Source organism: Alligator sinensis, unplaced genomic scaffold, assembly GCF_000455745.1.
Source record: "Alligator sinensis unplaced genomic scaffold, ASM45574v1 scaffold685_1, whole genome shotgun sequence".
Classification (NCBI taxonomy): Eukaryota; Metazoa; Chordata; order Crocodylia; family Alligatoridae; genus Alligator; species Alligator sinensis.
The window spans coordinates 996,360-1,009,823 of record NW_005842336.1 but is presented as its reverse complement, the minus strand read 5'-3'; the positions used below and the strand labels follow the sequence as shown (position 1 = coordinate 1,009,823).

At 39.4% G+C, this 13,464-nt stretch overlaps 1 protein-coding gene across 3 annotated transcripts in view; it reads left to right on the top strand.

Annotated features, from left to right (window-relative positions):
* Positions 1 to 12,717, top strand: part of EBF2 (early B cell factor 2) — a 238,991-nt gene extending 226,274 nt beyond the window's left edge. For all 3 annotated transcript variants that reach the window (XM_025210136.1, XM_025210135.1, XM_006028712.3), the window contains one exon: positions 9,594 to 12,717. In XM_025210136.1, the coding sequence (XP_025065921.1) occupies positions 9,594 to 9,625 (32 nt within the window). In that variant the 3' untranslated portion in view covers positions 9,626 to 12,717. The remainder of the gene's footprint in view (positions 1 to 9,593) is intronic.
* The last annotated feature ends 747 nt before the right edge of the window (positions 12,718 to 13,464 follow it).

The following is a 13,464-nucleotide window of genomic DNA, read 5'->3' as shown; positions in this document are numbered from 1 at the left end:
ATTAATGCAAGCTGGGGAGAACAGGTTTTGAAGATCCAGTCGCACAGTCTAATTCCCCAACTAACATTTTCATAGTGTCAACAAACACACGTGGCTAAAAAGTCAACTGGGCGATCCCGAAGAAACTTCCTGAATGGAGTTACTGTTACTGTTTTCCCTGCAGTAGCAAGAGATGGCTAATCTCCATTGCAAAGCCTTGATCTTGTACTATAGCCAACCTCCTCTCAGAACTGGCTGATCTACATGCGATTTCACTGTATTGGCCAGAAAACTGAAGGGTTACAACCTTCTGGTGTGAGCATAATTTTACACTTAAAATATATACACCCCCAAAATTCGCACTGGTGGGAAATATTTACTAAAAACCTCTAGTATGGAGAAAGAGTTTGCAAGGGAAGGCAAATTATTATTTTATAAAGCAGATATAGAAAGTATGCAGTAACTCAAGCAATTAAGTTAGACAGGAAACTCAGCATGCCTCTTAGCTTTCAGATTCATGTTGTACAACACACCCAAGCCATGTGGAATACCCTCAGATAACCCTGTCCTGTGCCATGTGTTCTTGCTTACAACTTTCAACTACCATCTGCTATACATTCTTATTATATAACAGGACATGATAGGTAGTGAATAAGCAGCAGTCCACACTGAACACAATTCAGTTCTATGTGCTCCCCCAAATTGATAGCAGGTGATTCTGATCAGAACAATTGTGAGCTTAGTCCATGTTATATGTCAATCCAGTTTAAGAGAGGCACAGGGAAGATATAATGTGACGTGATGCAAGACGGCGTGATAAGTACACAAATGCCTAATCAACTCATCTCAGATGTAAGGCAGCTGATGGGAAAAGCAAGAAAATTGGAAACTGCTGGAACAGCATGGGTCACTGACTTCCCAGATTACCTTTGGCCAGCTCAGCACATCTCAACATAAAAATGCAAGTTCAGTTACAAGGAATGGCAGGCACATCTCAGAAGGTCAGATGTTCAGTTAACCCTCAGGACCTCAAAGGATACTAAAGCCTTGTCTACACTTGGAAATAGTCCCAGTTTACCAACTGGGAGAGGTGCACTGGTAAACATCCTCTTCTCTAAGGAGGATGTTCAAGGATGGGTGCCACTTTGATAAACACAGTAAAGCCAAACTATTGGTTCTAGTAACTTTACCAAAATGAATGGAGGTTGTGATCCCACTGTGCTGTACAGACAAGCTGAAGAAGGCCAGTCCTTACCTGAAGAGCCTAGAATGGTGGGGAAGGCAACTGAGAACTACCTTTCAAAAGACTTCTGTGCTTAGGGCTCAGTACTGATGTAGCTCCTTGTGATGATTAACTCAAAGGAGATCCTAACCAGCTAAAGGCTTCTAAGGACTACCATAATATAAATGTTTAAATATTACACAGATGTCTGAATCATGGCTATTTCTGAGCATAGACAAGGCCTTAAAAATATTGAAGAGGACTTGCAACAGATTTCTCATTCCCTTATAATCTTTAAAGAGGGCCTGAAATCTTTTTATCATATATATAATTATGATATGAATTACAATTTTATATATATATATATATATATAAATAAAACTTCATTTTGTTTGCATGTGAATGACAGGAAGCATCAAGTAAAAAATTTCCCCAACTTCTTGGCAGTCAAGATGCATATTGAGTACTCCCACATGACAGGGAAATCTCAGATATCCTTTCTACTAAGGGTGGTGTAGACATAGCTGTTAACAATGCTTAGAGTAGTGCTAAATAATCAAAATAAATTCCTCCTCCTATAATTGCTCAGCTTTCATTCAGTGGGATGTCAACTTCATCAGTTTTCCAAGTGTCAAAGGATCATCCCGGGTACACAGTCTTGATTTAAAATATATAAACATGCTTTTTATGTATTTGTTTTAGGGTAAATCGATTCTTAGTTGACAACGTGCAAAAACAGTGGGGGCACTCTTATTTCATGATAGCTTAAGTAAAGCAGCTTCAAAAGCACACCTTTAGTTAAAATAGGATACCTCTACATGTAGACACTGCCAACTTCTTCTTTCTTAGACTGAGAAAAAAGCGGTGTTTCATAAAACTTGTTAAACAATTATTACTTATTATCTAGTGTAGACAAAGACAGTGTTTGTAAATGAACCCTAAGTCTGACAGAGGGATAGGTGAGAGTTATCCTTCAACACAGCTTTTCAGAAAAATGCATTTTTTTTTTTTTAACTTTAAGCATCAACTCTCCATGAAAAAGGTTGATCTTTTGTTGAAAACCCTAATCCAAAAGTGCTTTCCTTAGTTTTGCTCAAAAAATGAAAGTTTGTTTGGACATGCATATCAGTCTTCATGGCAACTGTACTTTGGGTACCTTACAACTCCATTCTCTGCTCCCCAGCATGACCTACTTTATCTTATTTTGAGGAAGATAGCAATTTTCTGTCCATGTGAAATTAAAACAAGTCCCCTCATGTTTGCAGAAGTCAATATACACACCATGACAGGACTATTGCTGGAAGGCAGCCTGCAATAGCAGTGCCACATAATGCCCCTCTCTCTGTCATGTAGGACAGTACAAGTATTCTAGCCAATATCCTGCCTTCAGATCCCAGAGTCTTGTTCTCTTATACATCCTGCAAAACATATCCAGTTAATTGATTTGGGGCTTAATTCTCCACACAGTTCCTACAACATTCTGCAGCACAAAAGTGAGACTGCTCTGCAGTGCAGTTTTAATACTACGCTTGCAGCATGTGTAGACATATCTGAACTAATTATAATCTTGATAGGTCAGGTACCAAGGGCAGTGAAGTCATGGACATAAAGGCCTTCCTGGGTCCCTGAGCACAAGTTAGCTCATGTGCTGCCATGGCACTAGTGGTATCAGTAAGGTAGGACTGCCTTCCACAGTGGTATCAGCAAGGTAGGTTAAAGAGGTAATGTAAATCTGCCCATACTGCAGTCGCACCCAGTTTTCAGTTCAGATAGTCTCTGCAGTAGCATTATTCCTCTGGTTATAGCACAGGATTAGGAGCTTGGAACCTCTCCATTCTAATGCCAGCTACAGAGCGACAGTCAGAACATCTCATCTGCCTTTGTTACTTAGGAATGTTGCAAAGTGAGAGTGGCAAAAGGAAAATTTGAAAAAGTAAAAACTATAAAACCCTAGGCAGCCTTCTTTTTCCTGCATTCAGTGGCACATTAATAGAAATAGATTTTTCAAAATGTAAGTATTAGTATTTTTTGAAAGGTCATTTGTCACTGAAGAAACCTTTAACTGAAAAATTTCAACAACATCTATTTAGGGAAAAGGGGGCTGATTTTCAGAAATGCTGAACATCTGCAGTTCCCACTGACTGCAAATAAAATGGAGATCTTCTCAGCACTTATGAAAAAACACCAAACATCTTTATGATTACACTCATCTACCAACATGTAACTAAAATTCTACCCACAATTCTCACACCTCTATAACTGTAAAAAAAAATAAAAATAAAAATAAAAAAAAATCAATTCTATTTTTATGTTCCCTATTAAGGCAGACATTGTAATTTGTCCAGTGCATTTTCCCAAACTGACTATTATATTATCACCAAATATATTTAATTCTGTTTAACTAGATCCTAAAAATATATCAACTCTAATTCCTATTTAAATTACATTTGTTTATTCTACTTTATTGTTTCATAGCAAGGATGCTAAAGCTGACATCCCTAAACTTTATAAGCTTACATTACCAGTAACTCCAAGTGAAAGCCAAGGGCTTTGCTAGAAGGCAACAAACATTAGAGAGGTGAGGGTACATGGTGCTAGTAAAGGAAAAAGAAAAATTGGAGAACTTGTAGATCCAGGATTGTGCCGGTCAGGATCTGATGTTTTTACAGTGGCCACAATAGGCCACCAAGTTACTGAGAACTCTCCAAGCAAACAAGCAGGTAAAAACACAAGTTGCATATTTAGATGGACAATACATACAAGACCCCCAAATTCTACACTAAAAGAACATTAATTTTGCCACGCCAAAAATTAGAAAGGGCCAGATGAGCCTGTGGTCAGGGCTCCCAGCTTCCATTTGTCCCTCTTTTTAGCCAACCCCCCTCATACCTACCTATACATGTATCCTGTTCCTATCTACCTTAAACTATCTTCCCATTTCTGCTCCTCACGTTTTCCACATATATCCAATATCTTCTCCCTGCACCTGTCCAACCACTCTTCATCCATCCTTGCCACAATCAACCCTTCTACCTGTCTGCTCATCCTGTCAACACCCACTTCCCACTCCTAGGGGCTGGTCTACTGCCCTCTGTAAGTATAGTATATCTCCGATTTTCATTGGTGAGCGCTACTAATGTCCTCGGATTTAACTGAGTTAGACACATAACATGCACCTGATTGCGGACCCCCTTGAACATGCACACACAGATGCACACATATTTCTATTTCTATATACATACACTGGGACAGATTTTCAAATACAAGTAGAGATTACAGATGTCCAATTAGATATACCTTAAAACAACTGATTTTCCGAAACTGCTGAAAATTCCCTCAAGAGATCAGACCTCTCTCAGAATCATCGCAAGCTGTCACTTTTGAAAATCTGGGTAAGAATGTGAATGTGAGAGTGTTAAAACAACATCCTGCCCCTTTAAAATTCTTCCTAGCTGACTAGGTTAATTCCATTGAGTTCTTCTTGAAAGGCAGGAAAGAATTTTAAGGGGCCACTGCTGCAGTGTTTATTGTTGTTATTAATTACACATATTAAAGGTGCCTATCACCATAACATCTGGGTGCTATCTGCATTTGATTATTTATATATAAAAAATTGTCCACCCTTGTGACAATTTTAATCAAGTGTTTCAGCTGATAATTGCAAGCTGTCAAGGTTAATACAATAAGGCTCATCTCTAATTCTTTTTCCATTTCCCTCCAAGAAAAAAAAAACCCTCAGGGATAATGGCTATGGTTTCTATATTCCCAACTCATCAGGGAGTGTCCTGCATTGAACCACCTTTATTGAAAAGTTACATCGATTCAATATATAGTAATACAGGCAAAAATAATTACAGCTTTGCTAGCAGTGTAAGACCTTAATCCAAACCTCACAAACATTCAATAAAAAGTGATACAGGCAGGGAATAGGCTTTTGACAGTGCAGCCCCAAAGGGAAGTTGGGGGGAGGAAGGAAAAAAATCTTATATAAGAAACACCTTAAAACACTTCCAGGCCACTTAGAAATATTAAAAACCTGGTTTTTGCTTAAATTTTGCTGGCATGGTTGTTGGTTCAGTGTGAAAAAACAAAATCACATCCACAGCCAACATAGCTCCACTGGCAAGAGCTCACAGTTCTACCAAGAATAAATACCACATACATAACCTTTTCAAGTAGAACTTGTACATCTGAGGAGCTGGCTTAAGCTGAATATGAGGCAGAGTCGAAATGAAACTCAGGAAAAAATGTATGTATGGACACACATCAGTTTAGCCTCCACTTTTAAACAGCTGCACCATTTTAACATAACCAGTAAATTAGTGCAAGAAGCAAGGATTTCTTAGCATGGTATCTTTTATTAAACTAAATGTGTAGCTGGGATACAGTCAGACAAGCTTTCAAATGCAAAACATTCTACCTCAGGTCACCTGAGGAAAAATGTCTTGCATTTGAAAGCTTGTCTACCTTTATCCCAAGTACACAGCTGGTCTAACACAAGATAAATTTTTGCCTCCCACACAATTTCTGGACTATCATGGCTACAACATCACTCTTACAATATAGTAAGTTAGTGCAGCTTCTTCATGAAGCAAGTTCAGTTCCTTCCCACCTCCACAGAAGAGGCAGAGAAGGTGGTTGTAGTTAATGCACAGGGGTTAGCTTTTTTGGTTCCTGTTCCAATGAATCATTGACAGGTTATGAAAGAACATTCTTCAGAAGCTCACAGGACAGTGGTTACTGCTGCCTTCTTTTGGGTAAGGAGTGGCACTATCAGAAGTTGTCCCTTCACCTGTTAGGCCGCATCCAGATGAGCGCAGACGTGTGGTATGCAGTGCTGCCCACCTGTCTGCAGTGCCACCCTTCATACACACAGGTGTTCCAAGCACTGTTATCTTGCAGGCTTGGAGGGGGAGGGTTGACCCTGGGAGATCCCAGGATCAAAAAACCTGCACTTTAAAAAAGCGGGGCAGTGCACGTCGTAGCAGCACACACCGCCCAAAACTGGAGCCTGGCCTGCCAGAGGTATGTGCTGGCTGCCAGCCAGGCTCCCAGCTGCAGGAGTGCCATGGCTCCAGCTCCATGAAGCACCCAGGTAAGGCTGCTGGGGCCAGCACAGTTGCTGGCCCCAGCCTCCCCTGCCCCAATTATGTGCATGGCACGAGCATTCCCTGGGGCAAGTAGCAGTGGCACAAGGTGTGCTGCTGCTTCTTGTCCCCGGGGAAGCAAAAATCAACGCTCATGTAGACGCAGCCTTAGTGGCTTGGTTTCCCTTCCTGTATAATAGGACAAAACACCACGTACCTGTTTCACTTGAGGTTTTGAAAATGAGCTCCTTGCATGAAAAATGCTAAGAAGTTCTTAACCTTTTCAAGAACAACACCCCAGTCCTTCTTCCTTTTTAAAATAAAGGCATTTTACTCTTTGTGGACAGTTTAATCTCAGGTGGTCAGTTACACTTCCCTCTTGTTACTCTGCTCTCATATTAGAGCAGTTTCTGTCCAGCTCATCACTACTAAACAAAATGATCCAAGTTATAAAGCACATGTGCAGCTGGTTGAGATCATCACCGTCAGTTTAAGTGTGCCAGCTGAAAACCTGCCTGTAGTTTTTACTTATTTATTTACACTATGGTGAAATAAGAGGCCTGCTATGCCCAAACTTTAAGTACATGAGTTATTTTATGGCTTTCAATGGGAATAGATTTTTGCTGGATTCGGACCTTCCACTGCTTTGAAAAGATGACACACTAGCTGTTATAGAAACAAAACTCAGGTTACCCAACAAAAGTTTTGGGGACAGTACCAGTTTGAGGCAGTTTTAAATGATACTGCTGCCATTATGAAAAATATAACTGCAATTTAATCCACTGTAAGTGCCTCATAAATAACTGACATATGTCCAATGTTCTGGAATGTAGTAGATAAAGCTAAAGAGACACATGATGTAAATCAAATTAAAGGGAGGCTGGTCCAATACTGCTTCTGAAGCTAAATTAGCAAAATCAACTTTTGGTCATTGTCAGATAAACTGGGATTTGTAACTGTAGGGCCAGGCCTAAAGAGCTTCATGTGCAAACTCCCATTTACCTCCATGTTATCCATCCCAGTAACTATATAACCATTTCCATAGATAAGAAAGCTGAAGGTAGAGTGGTTGAGGGGAAAAACAGGTGGACCCTATGCAGAGTTTTGCCCCTTCAAAAAGGAGAAGTGGTAATTGAGTCTATGAAGTCCAGTAGGGATTTTACTGATTTTATGCATAGGACTATGCATAAACAAATGCATCACAAATACCATGGTGATGGACAGCATTATAAACAGAATCATAGAAAATTAGGGTTGGAAGAGACCTCAGGGCTAGGGACAGAAGCTACACATAAGCTGGTTTAAGTGATCAGAAACTGGTTTAAACTTGTAACAGAACAGAAGTTCAGTGCATATAAACTGGTTTCAAAATGTAAAACCAGTTTATGGAACTTCTGTCCCAGACCCCTTTCTTATTCAAGTTAAATCAGAGTCCCCCAGCATGCTTTGCAGCCCTGGGCTGGGCTGTGCTTTCTGCTCCAGCAGAGCAGGATTGGCCTTGCCCCTTTGCCCTCTACCCTAAGCAGTGAGGGCTGGCTGACAAGGGGGTGGGGGTAGGAAACCCAACTGGCACAGCCAGGTCTGCCTGGCGGGGGTGGAGCAGCCCTTGCCAGACTTTTCACCACTGGAGTGGAGGGGGTGGAGGGGGCATGGGCCAGCAGGCTCAGGGGGAGGGAGGGGGATTACACCCCCACTACCTGCTTCTCTCTCTCACCCACAGGACCTCAGCTCAGGTCTGCCCAGCTTTCCCCCCTTCTCACCACTCTAGTGGTGGGGCGAGTGGCCACAGCCTGCCTGGGCAGCTGCCTAAGGTGAAGTGGGGGAGGGAAGGGATTAAACCCCCTGTCTCCCCTCTCTCCCACCAGCATGGGGACCCCAGCCAGACAGTCGCTGGGCCCCCGTGCCGGGGGGAGAGAGGGGAGACAGGGTGGCGTAATCCTCCCTCTCCCCCTTTGCCTGTGGTGCTGTCCGGGCTGGTGTCTGGGCACACCCAAACCTAGCAAGGGCTGCTTCCCCCTTCCCCCTCCAGGCACACCCTGGCTGGGGTCCCTGCAGGCCGGGATGGGGGTTTAAACCCCTCCCCAACCATACTCAACCACCTGCCAGGATGTGGCCATGCCGCCCCCCACCCCCAGCTCACCTTCGCTCCAGCCTTGCTGCTGCTGCCAAAGGGAAAGGAGGGCTCGTTCCAGCACCCCTGGCTTCTAGCCTGAGCCACTGCAGGCATGTGGCTGCATTTCCAGAGTCAAAAGTGAATGTCTATTCATTTACAAATTGGTTCAATCTATGCAGGTTAGACTAGCCTGCAAAGACTGAATCTATTCAGGCTCAGGCTTTTTGAATGTCTGTACTTAGCCCAGGAGGTCATCTAGTATAATCCCCTGCTCAAAAGTAGGACCATTCCCAAATATATCATAAGTAGACAAGGAAGTGATGACTTCAGTACTACAGTGCCAATATTCCTTAAAAAAAAACAAAAATCAAATTAAATCAAATCTTAAGTAGATGCCCATAAAAATAAACCTTATTTTTAACAAGTAAAATTTTTCTACAGTACTAATTCAAAATTAATAATTAACAAGGTCAAGGCAGGAAAACATTCTCTCATGAGAGCTTAGGGGGTGGGGGGGAGGTATTCTTATTATGTAATTTGGTGCAGATAGAAGGTTCTGGATTGACAGGCCTGGAGAAGAAAGCCCTCTAACTTGCACACTGCCAACAAGTAAGAGCCCCGTTCTGAGTGTTTATGTCCAGTTAATTTTTGGCCCCTCTGCTGTGATTGTTTACCAGAAGACCCAGCAGTGATGGTCTGTTTATAAACCTCAGCTCAAATTTTCAAAAATGAACAGTGATTCTGCAAGGCCAACTTGAGAAGCCCTAGAGGAGACTGATTTTCAAAGAATGCCAAAGACCCAGCATCTGAAAAATTGATCTAGAAAACATCTCAGATTAAGCACTCAAAATTATCACTTCTGAAAACTTGAGTCCTGACTGAACTGTACTGAAATCACTTACTTAACCAATACAGTACTATCAGAGAGCAATAACTTGACAGCAAGTTTAGAATAAACTGGCAAGCTAGTTGCTTTAAGGTTGCTAGCTCCTCTTTTCTAAGTGCTAAATAGGAACCGAAAGTGCAGTAACATCTTCCCTTGTACCACTTTTCTATAAAACATTGCCAAAGGGAAGGCTGATCTCAGATGGGAGGAGAGGCCTCATTCAATTTTCCTGTTAATATACAGCCCTTTGTTTTGCTTCTGTAAAATACTTGCCAAAATCTCAACCTTGTCAATCTTTGTTTTCAGCCATGACTGGTCTTGTCGTTCCCCCGATGTAAAGAAGAGGAGAATTTCCCCTCTTTTTTCCCCTCCCTCTCTCATTTTTCTTTTACAGCACAAAACTACTTATTGTGATGGACCACTGAAAAAGAAAAACATATAGCACTACAAGCTTTTTGGGGGGAGGGAAGGGGGGGACATGCCCAGAAACACCACCTCCCCCAGTTTTTTAAGATTGGACAAGATACAAGTCTGCATCTTTTACATGTTCCAGATATCTTACATAGCCACGTTAACTCCTAAAGCATCATGAACAAGGAATCAGCCAAGAGCCAGAACGAGTGACAGTTGGGAAAATGGGGTTAAAAGTACAAGGTCTTTCTTGACGAACATGAAACCTTCCTAACATTTGTAAAATATTGAAAAGGAGAAAGAAATTGGCAAACAATTCAAGCTTGATATTTTGGATACTATTTGTTTTACTTTGTAGGAAAAAAAAGTTGAAGTTTCTATTTTCTATGGAGCCTTTCAGATACAAATTTAGTTTATGCAGAAAAAGAAAACCAACAAAACAGGGTACCAGCATGGAAGAATATCTAGGACAAACTGAGATGAATGACGGAACTTTGGTGTATGTGTGTGTTTGCTTATAGTTTAACCTCTTTAAAATGTAAGATGTTTTACAATTATTTAAATAAATAAACTTGTAACTTATTGTATGTAGAGGTAGAAATTAAGACTTTTTTGGACTTTTTCCTCCTGTTGTACAATGAAGAAAAAATGATGCAAAAATGTAGTGACAAGTTTAAGAGACGTACTATTATTGCTGCAGTTGCTCCTCACTTCTGTCCCCCACCTCTTATTGAATCATGTGCAAGGATGTATAGGATTCTTTCTGATTAAGTCATCACAAACTTTTAAACACATTATGGTATATACAAGTTAACAGTTAATGTATGAATTTTATCCACGTTTATTTTTCCTCCACCTTTTGTTTCAGTTTAGGTTTTCAGGTACTGCGAAAAGGTGGGTAGTTTCAAAGAACCTATCAGTAAATGACTAGCATCCTGGGTTTTGAACAAACCAGACTGACACATGGTACTGAGATAATTTTTCAAATATCAACATGAATTGGGAGGAAGGGTTCTCTAGCCAATTGTTTTCCATGAAGATAGGGCAGATTTAGAAAGTTTGGTCACACTTTATATTAAGGGTGTATTCATAATGAGTTAATGCATGATAAACAGATACATACTTATATTTACAATCCAGTAAGGTATCTATAACATTGCTGATATGCCTGCATCAGAAACTGGTAAAAAATGGTAAGGTAAGTATTTTCCATGAAGAGTTCCATAGAAACAAAAATTTGTTTTGTTTGAAATTTTGTGCATGTCAATGAAAATGAGGAACCAAAATTTTACAGTTTTTTTCCATTTTCCATTTCCTGTTTCAAAGTGGGAAGATGAACCAGGGAGTTTGGAGGCCAGAAACAAACAAATGAAAAATGTGCAGTTTTCTGAAGGAAAAACCCAATATTTCCTTTTAATTGAAAAGCCATTTTTATTGGAAAAAAACTTGATCCATTCTACTTACAGTTATCTGTAATATATACTATTCATGCTTGTAACAATCATTATTTAACTATTTATAAACCCTTAATACAAAGCAACACCCCAAATTCTATTTGCCCATTCACCCAGTAATTTTGCTTGATGGGCAAGTAGCATAATAGTGTTTTCTGTGATCATTCAATGTGATAGAAGATGAGCAAGTCCATACTGGACTCTGAATAGTAGATGTGACAGTTTTGCAATACTAAGGTAATTTATTAACACTTTGAGGGAGTGGATTAGAAAGAGAATATAAAGCTTTTTTTAAAATCAATTAATCAAATCATTCCAGGGTAATTAGTGACTGAAAGTTGCTTGGTGTCCTGTGTGGGACTTTATAAATGTTAGTTTAGTCTCTAGCAGACAAACCTCTCTGCATCTAAAAAACAGCACTGCAAGACCACAGTCTGCAGGCGAACATCACTAACTTTTCTTGTTGAAATAACCCAGTAGTATCAAAGAAACTGATTAGTTATGGCTACAACATCATGCCAACATTACCATTAAAATTAAAAATGTCTTGATTTTTCATTAGAAGTATTTTGCTAAAAATTTAGCCTGTAGGTTGATAAACATTAAAGCTTAGATGCATAGAAAATTGATTTAAATTCTCAGGAAGACTCAAGAAGAATTGGGTCACTTAAAGCAAATGCTTCTGAAATTTTCCTTTGACATATATAAAAAATACATATTTATATGAGGTCTACCTAGTCACTTGATTGGAAGAGCCAAGAGTCTGCTTTGGAATCAAACTGAAAACCTTCCTAAAAGACTAGTTTGAGTACTTACAGGAAGAGACATTAATAGAGCTACTTAATAAGATGTACACAAATAAAAAAGGACTTCTTGGTTTGATCTCAGCTGAACAAATATAACAAAAACATAGGAATGATTTAGGTGTGAATTTTGCTCATGCATGCAAAGCATTGCAATCAAGGTGAACACAGAACTCGCTGGTAGCTTTACAGAGAAAACATGCACATAAATACAAACAATCACCAAGAAAATGTTGACAATGAAATAAGAATTTGCAGTGGCAAAAAATGAAAGCAAACAAAAACCCCACAAAAATAGTGTACAAATTTGTGTGTAAGGATTTTTAAAAAATCATAATACATCTGTCCCTCTTTAATTATTGCTGTTTAACAACTCCCTATCAAGTTTCCTTTTTGCCACTAGAATTAAAGAGTGTTGTGATAGGCAATTACAAATGTTATCATGATTTTAAAAGAATATGATTTATTCCATTATTTATCTTGATATAGCATCTTATTTTCCCTATTTCTTTGCACATTTTCAATATGCATGGGCTTTTTAAAGACCATTCTCTCCCTCTTGTAAATTTACATTTATTTCTCCCAACTGTATAGTTTTGTTTTGTTTTTTTGCTTTGTCAGTTATTATATACAGTATGAAGTTGCTATGCACAGAGCTTTTTGTAAAGATAGCTTTTTTGTTTACTGTTTTTAATGGTCCTACTTATGGAAGAATATCTTGTTTGTAAAATGAATATGTCTACTTCAGTTTTAAACTTTAAATTATCCTAACAAAAATAAATTTTTTGTACTGTAAACAATTGGAATCATCTGCGTTTCTGAGAGCTAAACGTCTTAACCTCTATTGCTCTCTCTTTTGGTACTGCCACGGTGATAACATTTTTAGATAGTAAGGATGACTTACTATTGAAATAGGCTTCACCACTTGGAGTGTTTATATCACAACTGTGTGCTTTTCTAAGATACATTCAGCTACTAGTTTTTTGGGCAAACTGTAGGAACTGCTGATTGAAATCTATGGCTCATGTTATACAGGACAGATTACATGATTATAGTAGTCACCCCTTCCGACGTCAGCATTTAGCTGGTTGAAAAATCTGGATGACATCTCCTTGAGAATGTAGTTAATCTGAGTGGGGAGAGGGAGCTTTCTTTCACTAAAATGTCACTTTTTTTAAGTAGCAATCTAACAATCTAAAACTCATTCCTTAACAGCTGGAGAGAATTTCAAGGAATATGAAAAAACAGATTTCAATTTGGGGCATAATTATTTTTTAAGATGGTAAGTAGAGAACAATTAATCAGAGTTGAGTGAACAGACTAGAATAAACATTTTCCCATTAAAATTAAAAGCACTGAATATGCTGAGTTGCTTTGACTAATGGGTCATGTTCCACTTAATCCAGTCTTACAGACTAGACTGCTTCCAGCCCAGAACAAAGGGGTGGTGCCTTCGTCTGTAGTAACCTTATGAGGACACCGTTTACAATCACTGTTTCTTCTTTCTCC